Genomic DNA, 18,350 nt, shown 5'->3' with positions numbered 1-18,350 from the left:
AGTGCATAGCAATACAGTTTTGTTTGTTTTAGATTCTTGCTGTAGGTTGATATTTATTGATTTATATAATCCTATGCCACTTGGACTAAAGATGGCGCGAAATGAGTGTCATCTTTTGACAACAGAGTGCATAGCAATACAGTTTTGTTTGTTTTAGATTCTTGCTGTAGGTTGATATTTATTGATTTATATAATCCTATGCCACTTGGACTTAAGATGGCGCGAAATGAGTGTCATCTTTTGACAACAGAGTGCATAGCAATACAGTTTTGTTTGTTTTAGATTCTTGCTGTAGGTTGATATTTATTGATTTATATAATCCTATGCCACTTGGACTTAAGATGGCGGGAAATGAGTGTCATCTTTTGACAACAGAGTGCATAGCAATACAGTTTTGTTTGTTTTAGATTCCTGTGATAGGTTGATACTTTTTGATTTATATAAACCTATGCCATTTGGACTTAAGATAGCGGGAAATGAGTGCCATCTTTTGACAACAGAGTGCATAGCAATACAGTTTTGTTTGTTTTAGATTCTTGCTGTAGGTTGATATTTATTGATTTATATAATCCTATGCCACTTGGACTTAAGATGGCGGGAAATGAGTGTCCTCTTTTGACAACAGAGTGTATAGCAATACAGTTTTGTTTGTTTTAGATTCCTGTGGTAGGTTGATACTTATCGATTTATATAATCCTATGCCACTTGGACTTAAGATGGTGGGAAATGAGTGTTACCTTTTGACAACAGAGTGCATAGCAATACAGTTTTGTTTGTTTTAGATTCTTGCTGTAGGTTGATATTTATTGATTTATATAATCCTATGCCACTTGGACTTAAGATGGCGGGAAATGAGTGTCCTCTTTTGACAACAGAGTACATAGCAATACAGTTTTGTTTGTTTTAGATTCCTGTGGTAGGTTGATACTTATCGATTTATATAATCCTATGCCACTTGGACTTAAGATGGCGGGAAATGAGTGTTACCTTTTGACAACAGAGTGCATAGCAATACAGTTTTATTTGTTTTAGATTTCTGTGGTAGGTTGATACTTATCGATTTATATCATCCTATGCCATTTGGATTTAATAATAATAAGAGAGAAATGTGCACGAGTGTGCATTGTTAGAGATACTAGTAAATGTCACTTTTTCCTATCTCGGTTATTGATTTGTCTGCCCTCTGACACGTCAGTATGTGATATTGCCGACATAGTTCACCACATAATTTGCACACGCAATCTCCGTCAGCAGTATGGAAGCCTGATCTGATGCACAGTCTGTGGTGGTAGCCATGGATTGATAATCTCGTCACCACATGTCGCAACGGTTGGTTTGGTCCCATCCAGTTCCTGTCTATCACGGCTCCGGTGCTGTAGAACCCGTCCGGAATCTGGCGTCTTTTCTCTTCTCTTTCCGATAGAAGCTGCTCGTAGCCGCTGGTAGATGGCAGTAAGTAGTCCGTTCTGAGGTCTTCTATCAGGAAGGTTTCCCTTGAAAGTATATATATCAGCCTCGACGGTGCATATTTTGATGTTCCCAGGGCTCTTTTCAGGAAGGTGGCTTTAACACTTTCTAGCATCTCCAGATCCTTCTTCTTTAAGTACTGCCAGATTATTTGAACCCCGTACGTCAGTACTGGCATTATCTTCGCCCTGAATAGCTTCATTGCTGTTTCCAACGACAGTGATTGTAGGTGCTTTATGTGGCTTATTGCCCTGATCGCGGCCACTGCCCTCTCCTTTACATGCATAGTAAAACAGGTCCCTGATGTTTGGAAGATCACTCCGAGGTATCTGAACGAGTTCACTACTCCTAGTGGCTCTTGGTTATGCTGGATTATATCATTCCTCGATATCCGACCTCCTTTGCGAAATATCATAACCTTAGTCTTTTCTGTGTTTATATGAAGTCCGTTGTTATTCGCCCAGTCATTCAATCTATCGAAGCACGATTGCAGATCCTCCACATTTGCTGCTGTTAAGGCCATGTCGTCCGCATACACGTATACGTCCGTCTGTCCACCTCCGCGATTTGAGATGACGGGGAATGAATGTTACCTTTTGACAACAGAGTGCATAGCAATACAGTTTTGTTTGTTTTAGACGCCTGTTGTAGGTTGATACTTATTGATTTATATCATCCTATGGCATTTGGATTTAAAATGACCGGGAATGAGTGTTATTTTTTTTGACAACAGAGTGCAGAGCATTAGAGTTTTGTTTGTTTTAGACTCCTGTCGAAGGTTGATACTTATTGATTTATATCATCCTATGCCAATTGGATTTAAAATGACGGGGAATGAGTGTTATTTTTTTTGACAGGAGAGTGCATAGCATTACAGTTTTGTTTTAGATTCCTGTGGTAGGTTGATACTTATTGATTTATATCATCCTATGCCATTTGAATTTAAATGACGGGGAATGAGTGTTATTTTTTTTGACAACAGAGTGCATAGCATTACAGTTTTGTTTGTTTTAGACTCCTGTTGTAGGTTGATAGTTATTGATTTATATCATCCTATGCCATTTGGATTTAAAATGACGGGGAATGAGTGTTATTTTTTTTTTGACAACAGAGTGCATAGCATTACAGTTTTGTTTGTTTTACATTCCTGTGGTAGGTTGATACTTATTGATTTATATGAGCCCTTGAGAGCAGAAGTGGTGTAAGTCAAAAATGGGTAATGAGGGTTAAAGTAAACATTCTGTAAAATACAGGGCAAAGTAGTAATTAGTATTGAATTTATTTAAACTATTAGTAGTCAGTGGATAGCACGAAGCACATATTAATTGCTACTTTGAACTGTATTTTACAGAATTTTTACTTTAAACCTCATTACTCAATTTTGACTTACACCACTTCTGCTCTGAACGGCTCATATACTGTAATCCTATGCCACTTGGATTTAATACGGCGGGGAATGATGATCGATGTAGAAAGTTGCCATCCTATAAAAACAACTTATTTGTGTGTGGAAATGATGAAGAAAATACTGATATTGGTACAGAGAGTTCAGATGAGCTCGTACCAAATGAATTGGAAGATGCAGATACTGTACAAGAAATAATAATCGGGATATAAGATAATGGTAATAATCAGTTATTGTGGTATAGAATTGTTTTCATGCTGGATTTGTAGATCATAATAAGTAGGAGAGTATTCTAAGCAAACTAATTTATTATTCATCTATTATCTTATTGTTTGTTCATATAACTGTCCAGGGCGAGACAAGAATTGAAACATAACTGCATTATGGATACATCTCATTCGTTGAGAGTATTGAGCAACGTTTTCAAGTAGCAGGCTACACATACCTGTCCTCCGATCGTGCTGCGTGAGGAATACATGTACTGATACACAGATTGTAAGCAAGACACACAAAGCAACAATTTGATTATGCAGAAAACTTTCCTTGCCACATCGCTAGGTATAACCCGCACTTTCTTCTCATAGGCAGCAGCTTAACTTCCGCGCCTTATTACAAATGGCAGCATGTCAGTTCCCATCATGTCAATATTTGTCTGCTGTCTAATGTCATTACGAGTGACTCCTTGACACGAGGAACACGTTACAGATACAGGGAGAAGCTGGAGCGGTGGCTGCAGCTGTCAACAATGGCAGCGCTCTGCTGGTGCGAGGTACGGCCGCGGCGCAGGCGCAGTACAACGGACTCGTGGGCACCATAATCACCATCGCGCGCCAGGAGGGGCCCAGGTAAGTGCAGGCCAGCACGGTCTCCCGGTATTGCACTAACACAACTACTGCTACTGATGTGAATGGCACTCCTCAACTCCTTGCAGGTCGAGCTACTAACCTACTAAGTTGTGCTTATGTTTTAATTTTGGTTCATTAGATGCAGAACTGTCATGTGAACTCAGTACTATTATAAAAAAAAAAACATGTGTACAGTAAAATGTCAGTGGGTAGCTGGGACACGTTTTCAGAGAAAAAGTAAGATTTAAGAAATACTGCAATTGAAACGAAAAGTTAATGGAAATTGAAGAGTTGAATTCCTATTTTTATCCAAAATCTTAATCAAAGTCTTGAATCTGAATGTGTGAGGTTATAGCTTAAGATCCAAATCCTTATAAAAAGTACTGTAATTTTACATTAAATTTTTTTAGCGTTGTAGTGAAGGAGGAAAGAAGCGAAAACTCAACTATAATAGTACATTATGCAACGAGCCTATAATGGTAGTAATTAAGACGCGAGTATGTTTATGAAACGAGCGCAAGCGAGTTTCATAATTTTTATACAAGCGTCTTAATTACCATTATAGTCAAGTTTCATACGACTTTTTATGCTCGACCATATTTCTAACTTGAAATTATTCATAAGTATTCATGTTATTCTTATCTGACTGGGGAGCCGAACTGACCTCGTACAATATCTCGTAAATTGTGAGATGTGCGCAGACGCGAAAGTATTGATTTTTTCCGAGAAACAAATGTCGACATTGACCTTGATATAATCTAGAGAGTAAAATAAACATTAATCTTGATATAACCTTGAAATTGAATTAGACATTGAAAAACGAGATGACAAATTGAATTTATTTGAATATTATTTACAATTAACGCTAATTATTATAGTAACAGAACTAGTTGTCTTTCGATTGCATATCCGAGAATAATCGATACTTGTGCTTTCATATTGCTACAATGGTATTTTCTGATTGGTGGAACACCTGAACTTTAATGAATAGGTGTACTTTAATGAGGTCCATTAATGGGCTGCTACCAGCTGTATAATTACTACATTTCGGCATGGTCGAGCATAAAATAATTTAATTATTCTTCTGTAATGCTGCACACTAAACTTGACCGATATCACAATGTATGATTATTACGATTATGATGATGTCATCAACATCGATGGTAGCAAAAGTCTGTCCTCTTCTTTTTTATTTTATGACGCTTTATCAACTGCTATGGTTATCTAGAATCTAAGTGAAATGAAGGTGCTAATGCTAGAGGAATGAATCCAGGGTTCAACGCCGAAAGTTACCCAGCATTTTTCTCGTAATGGGTTGAGAGGAAACCTTGGAAGAAACCTCAACCGGGTAACTTGTCCTAACCAAGATTTGAACCCGAACCCGCTCGTTTCAAAGTCAGACATGCTAACCGTTACTCTACAGGGTAGACTGTGTCCTCTTCTTAGCCATAACCTCCAGAATGTATTGTACAATAAAATTAACAAATTCCGACATCTAGCAAAAAACTGAAATACTTTTTTCAAATGGAGAATAACCAGATTTGTCACATTTCGGACAAAGTAGTAGTTAAAAATTCTGAAATTTCCAAAAAAAATTAAAATACTTATAAATATGAATTCGTTTCTTCAGACGTAGGGTTCAGAGCCATAGTGGGCCAAGCGCCATATATTAAAAACGGAGAAACCGGGAGTTAAAATGAAGTGAGTACCATAATTCAATGAAACATATAGCAAGTAATTTAAAGTAAGCACATTAAAACTAAATGATATGTAAATCTTCATTAAACTATGGTATTCACTTAACTTTAACTCTTGCTTTTTCCGTTTTTAATAAATGGCGCTTGGCCCACTATGGCTCTGAACCCTTCAAATGCTTCCAATCTGAAGCGTAATGAGAGTGCATTCAGTTCAGCTGACCTACTGACATTGCCTGTATTGATAAATGCTTGTTATGCTTTCATGATGAGTCTTACTTCCTTTGTTTACTGCTTCTATTAATTCTTCCGTTTCACACATACTGCCGTTTAAAAAATAAAAGATTAAAGATTAATCTGTATCTTCATGCCCACACTTAGGTAAGAATTTCGAGGGTTCAAATACTCTTGAAGTCACTTAGTTTTTGCAGGAAATAAACATTCTAATCACGACTCGTTTCGGTAGGGAAGTGAAGCCATACCTCACGCGTCTGTCCAAATCCCTGTCTATTAATTCATTGACAGTTACAGGGCGAAAAGATTTCATTCCAAAGTTTTTCTTCATGTGGTCGCACATTGTTGATCGCGGCACTTACAACGCTGTGGCACATTTTCTTGTTGATTTTATCGACGATCGATCCACTGATTCGGCGACGGCAACACCAATTTCTTGCAGAACTGAGGGTCTCCCAATTCACTTCGTGTCTTTTAACACATTCCGCACTGAAATCTTTTGTCTCCCACTTCAATAAGTTATCTCTGTTCGGTGTCGCCTTACCAAATCTAGCCCTGAAATCCTGCATGACGTTATTCGTGACTTTTCCGACACGTGGACCCCCACAGAAGCCACAAGTTTCTCCTCCTCAATGCAAACTCTCGTATTCGCCTCACCATCTTGCACTCTTTTAGAATGGCAGGGAATTTCCGTGTTTTATGGTTTCCTTTTGATGTCATACGAGTATCGCCAACGCATTTTTCATGCACAGATTTGTTTTGAAGAAAAAATAAACTTTTCGCTCGCTCTGTACGAAGAAAGCACATATTTCACATAGCTTTCGCTCCTTGCTGCTCAGTCTTTCCACAACTACATACAGGACTTTCATTTCAAAATAATCCAGTATAGAGAATTATTTATTTCAATTAAATTAAATTTAAACAAAAGCACATCAATTTAGATATTGAGAGGAAAGTTTAAAATCAAGGTTACTGCATTTTAGGTTTCACCTCTTCACTCTACCCCTTTTGAAATTTCAAATGGCACTCCTATATTATGATACTTAAATTTGAAAGCGTACTCGATTGCTTATACATCTCATTAATTTGTTCTTGCATCTTTTGTTTTCTATCGTCGCTTGATAATATGGATTGTTGTTATTGTCAGTAGTTTGTAGACTGAAAAAACAGTTTATTTTGGGTAAGTTTCAAAATGTATTCCTAAATTTAATTAAATAAATTAAATGTTCAAAATGCGCTTCATTTTTGACAATTTCGAAACTCCTCTACATAGCATTGCCATAATATCAAAACATACGTACATAAATAACATAAATTCATACTTCGGCTTTTATTATGCTCTATTCTGTTTTAATGTTTGAAGAATAGGTCTATAATAATCTTAATATTCCTTACTATTAGTCTGTGTTACTACCTCCATCTGTAATCAACAATAGTCTTTGTAGTTTTATTCTCTGCAGCTCTAATCAACAATAACAACAATCCACGTCTCCAGGCGACGATAGAAAACAAAAATGTGAAACAAATTAATGAGATTTATAGACAATTGAATACTCTTTCATATATCCTCTGATATGTACAGTAGTGGCAAAAAAAACCGGACCCAACCCTGTAGCTGATTTCAGAGCCTTGTTCACTCCAGAGCACGATAGACTGGTAACTAAGACTTTCGTGGTTCGAATCCTGCCTGGGAAGGAATTTTTTTTTTGTTCCGCAATCAAATTTATTCCCAATACTTTTCGATTGCTCTCCTTAAATATTAGTTTTCGATTGCTGGTAAAATTAATGTTCTGGGAATAATAAGTTAATTAAGTAGTAAAATATCGCTGCAGTCGGAAAGTATTGGGGATAAATTTGAATAAGGAACAAAAAAAAGTTTCCTTCCCAGGCAGGATTCGAACCACGAAAGTGTTAGTTACCAGTCTACCATGCTCTGGAGTGAACAAGGCTCTGAAATCAGCTACAAGGGTCAGTCCGGTTTTTTTTGCCACTACTGTACATCTATTATCAGGCAGTACATCTCATTAGGCGTTGTGTCAGAGGAAGAACAATAATTGAGGACCGGATTTTGCAAAACTTGCTAACTGAAAAATTTGCGAAATTGAGATTTTGATGGATTCGTTAACATAAGGCAGGTCTCTACATGATGTTCAAGGCGTCTTAGTAAAATTGGGTTATTTCTCTTCATTGTAGTGTGTCGAAGTATGATTCTTTTTTCAAAACTTGCTTTCTGCTCTAAGTGAGAGTTACAGCAAAACTTCTTAATATAGTGTTTTGTCTCTCCTGTAAAATTTATTTATTTTTTTTTTTCAGTTAGCAAATTTTGCAAAAACGGTCCTCAATTGTTTGTATACATCTGAAGTCTGATCAGCGTAATATGTAGCTAATCGGCTATGTAAGGCCTATACAATGAAGGGGCAAAGAAACCGACCACCCTACCCCATTATCTCCTGGCGTAGTTGCCTTATAAGTGGTGTCTTCTTGGTATCACTTGTGAGATTCAGACCTGTCTTCGGATAGTTGACTAAATAACAACTATTTCAAATTTAAGTACCATAATATAGGGGTGACATTTGAAAATTCAAAGGGGTGGGGGTGAGGTGGTGAAACCTAAAATCTAATTTAACATTGATTTTAAATTATCCCCCCAAATATCTAAATAGACGTGGTTTTGTTTAAATTAAATTTAATTGAAATATTTATTTAGACTGGGAAGTTTTTAAATGAAAGCTCTGTATAATCAAGTGACAAACAGTATCTTCGTCATCTGAAGACGGCAGTTCTATAGTGAACGGCGAAATTTCAGAATGTTTTTAGTTCAGCATTAGAATACGATAAGCTCAAAGGCAATGTTTCCCTATACAAAGGAAGAAAGACTAAAGTGACAACGTAACACGAGTGGTAAGTATCATAAGATTGTTCCCAGGCCAGTAATTTTATTTTATTTAGTTAATTAATTTTGCCTGTTTATTTTTGAGGCAGGGTGAGCGCAATACCGCTCACCTCCTCGATGTCTGACGTCGTGTTAACAGCTGACAGTACAGTTGTCAGCGTTGACGCGCCGGGTTGAGGGGTGCCAGAGGGAGGGTTGAGTTCTGTGCAGGTATTGGGTGAGCTCTCGTTTCAGGAGTCTGTACAACGGGCTGGCCGCAGGTCTCCAGCGCCAGATGTGCTTCGCGTCGGTGCGGCTGGGTTTGTACGACTCGGTGAAGACGTTGTACCAGCAGCTGCTAGACGGTACGCGGCGTCTCTAGCATGTTGCCACATTATGTGCAGAGTCTACATATTGAGTACTTCACTACACTCAATATGTCTATGTGCGACTAACTTCTGTTTAAATTTTAACACCAGTTTTTCCTTACTTGCCACAGGACCTTCAACAAAGGTTATTCATTCCTTTGCCCGCTTTTTCTTTGTGCTTTTTACCCATGCAGTCTTGATTCCGCTGAACAGTTTCAAATCCTATGAACCTCAACTCCTGTTTTGTCCAGTAGATTGGCCCTTTTCATTGCCCACAATTCCTTTACGACCTAACACTAATATGGGTTTAGTCGTAAGATGATCTAATGTTCAACTCTGAGTAATATGTGCAATAAAACCTGAGTTGTATGTAACTGAAGAGAATTTAAATTACGCACAACTCAGAACTACTATGAATAAGTTTAACAACATAGAGAGCTGTGATCATTTAAGAACTCTTGTAACTTGTGAACATGTGTTTTAATAAGTACAAAGTGACTAGAATTTTATTGCGTAATATAAATGCTTAAAATTGGACATTCATCCTTTGAAAAGGTAGAAAAATTCAAGTACCTTGGAGCAATGTAACAATTACAATGACACTCGTGGGGGGGGGGAAATTAAACGCAGAATAAATATGGGAAATGCCTTTTGTTATTCGGTTGAGGAGCTTTTATCATCCAGTCTGCTCTCAAAAACGTTGAAAGTTAGAATTTATGAAACAGTTATATTACCAGTTCTTCTGTATGGTTGTGAAACTCTCATTTTGAGAGAGGAACAGAGGTTAAGGGTGTTTGAGAATAAGGTGCTTAAAATATTTGGGAATAAGAGGGATGAAGTTACAGGAGTTTGGAGAAAGTTACACAACGCAGAACTGCACGTATTGTATTCTTCACCTAACATAATTAGGAACATTAAATCCAGACGTTTGAGATGGGCAGAGCTTGTAGCATGCATGGGTGAATCTAGGAATGCATGTAGAGTGTTAAGCCTGATTCACAATAAACCGGGAACGGAAACGACAACGAGAACGAGAACTGAAATAATGTTAAAATATATGTATTTAAATGTGAGCATTCACAACAGTTAATTGCGAATGCTGACATTTAAATACATTTATTTTAACAATATTTCCGTTCTCGTTCTTGTTGTCGTTTCCGTTCCCGGTTTATTGTGAACCAGCCTTTAGTTGGAGGACTTGAGAGGAAAAGGCTTTTGAGGAGGTCAAGGCGTAGATGAGAGGATAATATTAAAATGGATTTGAAGGAGGTGGGATATGATGATAGAAACTGGTTTAATCTTGCTCAGAATAGGGGCCGATGGCTGGCTTATGTGACAGCGGCAATGAACCTTCGGGTTCTTTAAAAGCCATAAGTAAATAAATAAGTAAGTAAGTAAGTATAAATGCTTTATCGTACATACATTTACTGTGAATTTTTTTTGTTCAATCATGAACTCACACTTTAAAATACCGTAACATTGAAAATTTTTGTTTCAATGCCGTTTGCAGGATGGCTTGGCTTAGAACAGTGGTTCCCAAAGTGAAGGTCATGTAAAGAACTGAGGAGGTTCACCAGATAATTTACAAGTTTCAGAAGTTATAAAGTAAAATAATGTGATAAGCGTGTTTTTCAGAAAGTAACTTCTAAATTTTGAATTCTGTATTCGATATACGTACATAATTATATTTGAATTTCAAAGAGAGTTCTCGCTTTTGTTTGAGTGGTAGTTGTAGACGAGAAACTTATTTTTCATAAACACCAGGTTGCAAATGCTATCAAAAGTTTGAGTTTCTTTTGCAAACTTGAGATATTCTTGCATTCTTTTGGTCCAAAACTGGCCTACGCTGTAAGAAAAAGGTATAGTTTCAACATTCCATCAGTAGATACGTATTTCATTGAGACTTTCCTTAATATTGTTTGGAATTTCAGCCAGTTGAACGTAAATGTCTAAAAACAGATTCAGTATCCTTCTGTTACTCTCATAATTGTTTCAATTTTGTTTCGGAAAATTCTAAAACAATCTGTTGTTTAAAATTGTGCAAACTTAATTGCATGTTCACAAAAACAAACAATATTTGCCCAAGCATGTGATACGTAGCTAAATTTTTCTATAAGTTCATTAATAAATCAATTTTTTTTCTGTAGAGTGTTGTCGATCAGAAATCTAGTTTCCTTATAAATCCGTTGATTTTATATCTGCCTTTTATGTAAACATCTTGACCTTGCAAACTACTATTCTGGTTTAAGTGTTCCAAAAATATATCAGCAAAGAAACCCAGTCTAAGAAATAAAAGGAAATTGGAAAACAGGTTTGCATATTTCAATTTCTCGTCATGCCAGGTTTTGAGTGAAGTTATCGTCTTAGATTTTACTTGGAATGGGCTTAAGTGCCGGTACGGTAGTGGGAGGTTGTAAACAGAATTCTCGCCCAAAAATGGGTCGCGCATTAAAAAGTTTGGAAACCATTGGTTTAGAATATGCAATTTCATATTTTACCCGTCACTGGTCATTAGGCCTAGTACGGACAATCGGACTTCCTATTATTTTTTTAATGAAATGCCATACATGTGCTATTTCTGATATATATCATAAAATTTAATTCTCAATTATTGATCACAGTAAAAAAATGTGACGTGGTTTACTGGGCCATCAGTACAGTTTTGTGGTGGGGTTCGAAACTCATCTCAATTCATTTTATCTCTCCGAAAGATGTAGCGCTCGGGCGCGGGTTCGATTTCCGCTTGGGCTGATTACTTGGTTGGGTTTTTTCCGAAGTTTTCTCCAACCGTAAGATGAATGTCAGGTAATCTATGGCGAATCCTCAGCCTCATCTCGCCAAATATCATCTCGCTATCACCAATCTCATCGACGCTAAATAACCTGGTAGTTGTTACAGCGTCGTTAAATAACCAACTAAAAAAAATATCTATCGCCCTCCAACTTAGAACACGAGTATAATATTATTTTGATTTGGTGCGGATTCCGGTCTCTTTAGAACATCAGACCTACGGAGGAAATATAAATGAAGTTTCCAGTTCTATTTACTACAAATTACAATACCGCTAACATTTCACCTGGGATATTCTAGAGCGCTATAGGAATCCTAGTCGAGCTTCCTTGGAGATGCGCGGTCGGGAATCATAAATCGCTCACAAGCGTTTTGCAGAGCTGTCTTGTCTGGCAGATGTCCGCAGGGTGCCAATCAATAACCGCATCCCGTGCTTTGCTACAGTTCCAATACGCAGCGTTGGCACCTTGTTTCTGGACCTTGTATAAATTTTCACGCATCTGCGATACTCGTGTTTCAGAACTCATTAATGCGATTTAAAATGTTAATCACCATTAGAGCTATTTTAAAATATTTTTAAGTGGGGAGGTACACCTTTCATTAATATAATTTTACTGTATTTCAACATTTTTTTTTTTCTTGAGGATCTGTAGGTTCTTTGGAAATAAAAATTAACATCTTTAATATACAAATATGTACATCACTAAACAAGTTTAATGATTTTGAAAACATAATAGTTACCTATTTTAAAAATACATAAAAATTTGTGGAGCATTTTGTTCACCCGGGCAGTGTTTTAAGAGGTTAGGTACAGCTTACAGCAGTAAATTTTTTGGAAATATTCAACATTTTCTTTCTCTATTACTGTATCTTGTACAATACTGAAAATTGGTATGTATAAAACACTGTTCTTCTGCGACATGAATTTTTTTTTTTTGCGATTTAAAAAAAATTATTTATATATATTTTTTTCAAAATTCAAAATGTTGGCAGTTCACTGTGCAGTGATGAAGCGTTTCCCTCATAACTCATAAAATTGTTAACTTTTCATGTTTTCTCTCTTTTATTTTATTACTGAAACTCATGTTTACAATATCATGCTCTTTCAACTACATTCCTTAATAAATAATATATTTTTTTAATTTTGTGTTAGAAGAAAATACTGATATTTGACCATTTTTAAAGGAATTTATTTTTTATCAGACAATCTATGAAAGATGGAGAAGTGATCTCGCATCATATTGTAGATATGACATGCATAAATACACACAAAAAATTTCATCACAGAATGTTGGATAGTTTTTTAGTTATGTGGGAAACGCTTCATCACTGCACAGTGAACTCAATTTTGAAAAAACAAAAAATGTAAATTTTTTTTTAAAATCGTAAACATATTTTTTTCATATAGCAGAAGGAGACAGTGTTTTACACATACTAATTTTCATTATTGTACAAGATACAGTACTGGAGGAAAAAATGTTGAATATTTCCAAAATTTTACTGCTGTAAGCTGTACCTAACCTCTTAACTCAAAAAAGTACTCTAGATACTTAGATGGAACTTTGTATGCATGTATAGTTCTCTCATGTGAACAACATATCGTAAAATCGTTAGTGTGGAATATAATTAATTTTTTTAATAATACTGATCAACATTTTCTTTAAAAATTATTACAAAATTCGAAAAAAAATTGAACTGAAAGTTTAGAAGTTTTACTGTATGTTGTAGATATGTTTATGAAAAATAGTTGAAAAAAAAAAGAATTAAATCAAAATTCAAATATTTGTGTAACACTTTTTTTTTCTTTTAAATTTTTCTTATCTTTCTGTTACAATATACATTTTTCATTCTCGGATTCTTCCCCAAAGTAAAAAAGAGTTTGGGATGAAAAGGGCTGGTCTGAGGATTAATAGGATTAAATCGCTTAGTCTAACCACAGCCAAGAAAAGTTAAATATTTTATTTTGTTTTGTTTTCGCATCTTCACTGAAAGCAGAGGTCAAATGACTTTATTATCAAACGCCTGGCATTAGAGAACAACAACAACAACAACAACAACAACAACAACAACAACAACAACAACAACAACTTTTCACTTAGTCTAAGCACTGCCGAGAAAAGTTAAATATTTTGTTTTGTTTTGTTTTCGCATCTTCACTTAAAGCAGATCTCAAGTGTGCCACCTAGCTATACTCTAGTGTCTAGTCTACTACTACTGTGTGCTTGGAGTCTCTAGGTGTCGAAACGCGGAATACTAGTTCTAAGCCAAAAGAAGAATGAAAAGCTTTCTCTATTCTGAAAAAAAATGCCTAAGCATCTCAGCCACTAACCTATAGGCCTATATGATTTAATTCATGTCCACTCCACGTAAGCTGGAATAATGTCCCAACTTTTTGTTGTATCGAGACTATTTTTCAATTTAGATTCTTCATCCGCATTATATCCTTCATCCTACCGCAAGTAGGTCTAACCATGCCCACTAAGCCTGTTTCTTGGAGTGAACAATATCATCTTGTAATCTTTTTCCTCTTATGTGACTAAAAACTTTACATGACCATGAAGACGCTTTTTAATGAGTTACAAAAATTATCACTTGCCTATATACAGTGTGTATCAAAGGCCACTCATCCTATTGTTTCGGAATTTACACGGGTGCCCTTTCCACCACCCACTGTTTTATTCCTCGGGGAATTATGTCTCTGAACCCTTCCTTTGAATTCCTTCATACTGTCTGCACGTTGTCATAGAAACGTTAAATACTCAGCAAGGCACACATCTTGTGGCATCATGTATAGACATCAGCAGGGTGGTATTAGATAGCTTACAACAATCTGTAGTGTGCCGCATGCTCCTGCTCGTGGTGACAGTTCTATCGGGCGGCTTGCAGGTAATCGCAGTGGCGGACTCAACGTCGGGACGCGAGTCGCCGCTGGCCTCACGACCGGGGCCCTGGCCGTGCTGCTGGCGCAGCCCACCGACGTGGTCAAAGTGAGGTTCCAGGCGCAGCAGCGCGCCCTCACAGCGCCGCGGTACAAGTCCACCCTGCAGGCCTACAGGACCATCGCCAGGCAAGAAGGCGCCCGTGGCCTCTGGAAAGGTAAGTCTCTCTCTCAGAGCTTCCTCCTCATTGTAATTATTTTATAGCTGTCAATGAAGGACACCATACACAGGCAAATCTCTTCGAGTATGAGCGAAAAGTATTAAGACTTTCGGCCTTGAGGTAAGTCTCCAGATTTCAGTGGCCCCTTGAATTTTTCCTACTGTACCGCTCTCTAAATTAAGCGGAAGGAAAATGAACATAGAAAAAGCTATACTGTGAGCATGTGTTCAAGATTTCGCCATTGTTTCGTTTTAAGCATTTCTCTATAGCGAAATGGCTACAAGCTATGAAAGTACAGATTTGAGAAACTATTCTCACTCATTTTTATTAGATAAATATATAAATCATGTGATTTCATTCATCTTCAAATAATTATTTCAGGTGAAATTAACTGTCCTATACCGCCAATAGACGCTAAATAACCTAGTAGTTGATACAGCGTCGTTAAATAACCAACTAAAATAAAAAAAAATATACCGCCAATGTTAAATATGTTATATAAAGACCCATTATCTCAGGAATTCAAGAGTGTGATCCCAAAACTCGGTCACTCCATTTGACTATTTGTATGATTGATACATATATGATTATGTTTGTGATCTCTGTCATATTTTAAGTTTGTTTTCTTCCAAATCAACGCCAATTCTTGTCTACAAGTTTGTGTTATTGTGCATGACACTTGAAAACTCGCTTAGTCCATATGGTAATTTCTTTGATTTGTACATATAATATATGATTATGTTATGTTTGAGACCTCTATCAATCTATTTTAAATTTCTTTTCTTAAAAAACAACGCCAGTCCTTGTCTAAAAGTTTGTGTTATTGTGCATGTCACTTGAAAACTCTCTCAGTCCATTTGGACATTTCTTTGATTTGTACTTATGATTATGTTTGAGAACTTATCGATATATTTTAAGCTTTTTTCCTTAAAAGAAAAACAATGCCAGTCCTTGTCTAAAAATTGTGTCATTGTGCATGTCACTTGAAAACTCTCCAAGCCCATTCGACTATTTTTATGATCTATACATATATATGATTATGTTTGAGCCCTCTATCATTATATTTTAAGCTTGTTTTCTTCCAAAACAACGCTAACCCTTGTCTAAAAGTTTGTGTTTTTGACGTGCATGTCACTTGAAAACTCTCTCAGTCCGTAGATCGGTGGATTAAAAACTAGCCCAGTCCTTCCATAAAAATGGACTTAACGCGTTTCGGGATATCACTCTTCAATTGCAGAAATTTTTAAAGCATGAATATACATGATTTCTAAGCGAATTGGCGCAGATGTATTTGTAAAAAAGGATTTGTTCTCTTAAAATAATATTCATTCTATTTTGTTATTTTGGTTTAAATAATTGTTTCTGATCAAACTAATATATATATATATATATAATTTAATATGCTTCTATTTCATTATTGTATTTTTGTCAGCATATGTGTAAAATTTCATCTTTCTTTTATTTACGGTTCCTCAGAAAATAGGGCATTTGCATAAAAATAACAACATGAAGTCAATATTATTTAAAAAATTCAATTTTTTTTACAGCTTGCATTTCTTAATAAATCTACGTCACTTTCATTAGATATCTTGTATCTTTATCCCGTAGAAGATCCATTACGATATCTTTAGTAGTTTATGAGATAATGGGTCATTAAATAAGTACATTTAACATTGGTGTATTGAGGGGAGATTAACTACCCCTTCAGTTATTACGTTCGATTCGTAAATCATTCAGTAAGCTGATATGGGAATATTTTGCTCTTTTCAACAAACAGTTCCATTTGGATTTTCATTTGCTCATCTTATTACAGCACAAAGCGGATGCAAGTCTAATTAGCACATCTTCTTGAATGCCGCTCGTTTATAAGTTATGACAGCAAAACTATAGACAAGCTATTTCATAATAGAGCTAAGGAATGGCGAAAGAAATAGCCCTCTTGTCCCGGATGTAAGTCCATAACAGATGTGTCGGATAAGTATTTGTGTATATGGAGTCAAGAAAACATGCCCGTTTAACTTATAAAACGTCAGTATGGTTTCTGATATTAAACTTAATTTCTGCATTTTCCTTTGTCCTTTACATTAAATTTTAATATAATTGCTTCAGATATATTTTTTGATCTTAAGCAGTCTGGATACATTTTTCTTGTGTGTAAGCTTGTAATACTGATATTTTAAGTTTAATTTGGGTATCTTTGACAGCAGTACTGATATTGCTTCTCCGTCTTTTTATGCTTGACATGTATGAATTTGTGTGTGCTGTGAATAGGGTTAGGAAGTTCTGCTATGAAAATGTGTTTAATACGCATGGAACTGTGCCCTTAAAGTGTGCAGAATAACTAATATGTTCAAGAACATGCACTAAATGTATTCAGTGTAACATAGGATCTGTGTAAGCCTACATATAGCCTATTTTTAAGAAGTTGATGTACTTGCTACCACATTTCAAATAAGGGATAAATTGCAATTCATAACCATTGTGGGTCGTATTGTCTCTATGGGAAATATGTGCCTGTTGTTTATCAAGAGTACCTTTGTAGAGGGAGGAATTCATTTAATCACCACAGGATGTTATTGGTGTCCGAAGAGTAAGGAGAAGAGTGGAAGATCAGGTACAGTATGTTCTAGAAATTTGATACAACAAAGAGAATTAATATTTTATTGCGTTAGGAAGTTAGGTGGTCTTAATACCAATTAACCAAAATGGTTAATTTTATAGTAGTTTTAAATATTCTGGTATTTAGCTCAGTGTGACATTCGACATAATTTCTGACGTCACTAACTATGAGTCTATTATATTGGACTATCTAAGTACTTACCAAATTCTTTTTGAAGTTGTCTATCTTTACGAATCTAACATTAAGATATGTTTATTAAAACACACTTATGAAAATAAGATGCAGTTAATTAAAATTAAAAAAATATGCACTTACATTCACACTAAAATCATTTAAGTAAGGGAATGGAAAATGTGTGGTTTGCACAGATAATAACACAGGGTTGCGAAATTAAATTTTGGTTCAAGACTTTTAATACCGAAGGTTGATTTTGATTAATTGTTCCCTTCTGTTGAAGGATCTAAAGTCAGATTTTTCCTATCACGTATGACATTTTTTTATAAGTATTTGAAGAATTGCCATTTATAGCTCCATTCATGCAATATTAACACATTTAAATACATAAATCAAGTAATCTATGAAAATATCTATACAGTAAACAAAATCAATCATATTTACAATTTATGTTCAACTCATTTCAAGTCTCATGAAAACACTTAATTTTTCAATACCGCTTCCTCTTCATCTGGAAGTTCTGTCTTCGAGATGGTTTTCTATGATGCAGCTCCACATTGTCTCTTTTCATAGACCAACAGTAGTCAGCCATCATTTCATCCCACCTGCCTTCATAACGCTTTTCTATTTCTTTCATGTCTTGATGAACCCTTTCTCCGTGTTCTTCAATGTAATCTCCAAGACAAACAGGGATGAAGTCAAGATGGCTGTGAAGGAGATGGATTTTAATGCTCATATTGCATCCTAAATTTTTCATAGCTACCAACATATTGTCGTTGTTC

The 18,350-nt window shown here is 35.8% G+C and overlaps 1 protein-coding gene across 3 annotated transcripts in view; it reads left to right on the top strand.

The window, feature by feature from the left end:
- LOC138692708 (dicarboxylate carrier UCP2-like) overlaps positions 1–18,350 on the top strand; it is a 122,655-nt gene that overhangs the window by 86,424 nt on the left and 17,881 nt on the right. For all 3 annotated transcript variants that reach the window (XM_069815864.1, XM_069815863.1, XM_069815865.1), the window contains 3 exons: positions 3,578–3,717; positions 8,773–8,882; positions 14,562–14,771. In XM_069815864.1, coding sequence (XP_069671965.1) covers positions 3,578–3,717; positions 8,773–8,882; positions 14,562–14,771 — 460 coding nt within the window. The remainder of the gene's footprint in view (positions 1–3,577; positions 3,718–8,772; positions 8,883–14,561; positions 14,772–18,350) is intronic.

Source organism: Periplaneta americana, chromosome 17, assembly GCF_040183065.1.
Source record: "Periplaneta americana isolate PAMFEO1 chromosome 17, P.americana_PAMFEO1_priV1, whole genome shotgun sequence".
Taxonomy (NCBI): domain Eukaryota; kingdom Metazoa; phylum Arthropoda; class Insecta; order Blattodea; family Blattidae; genus Periplaneta; species Periplaneta americana.
Note: the sequence above shows the minus strand (reverse complement) of the source record. Positions and strands in the feature narration are given on the sequence as shown.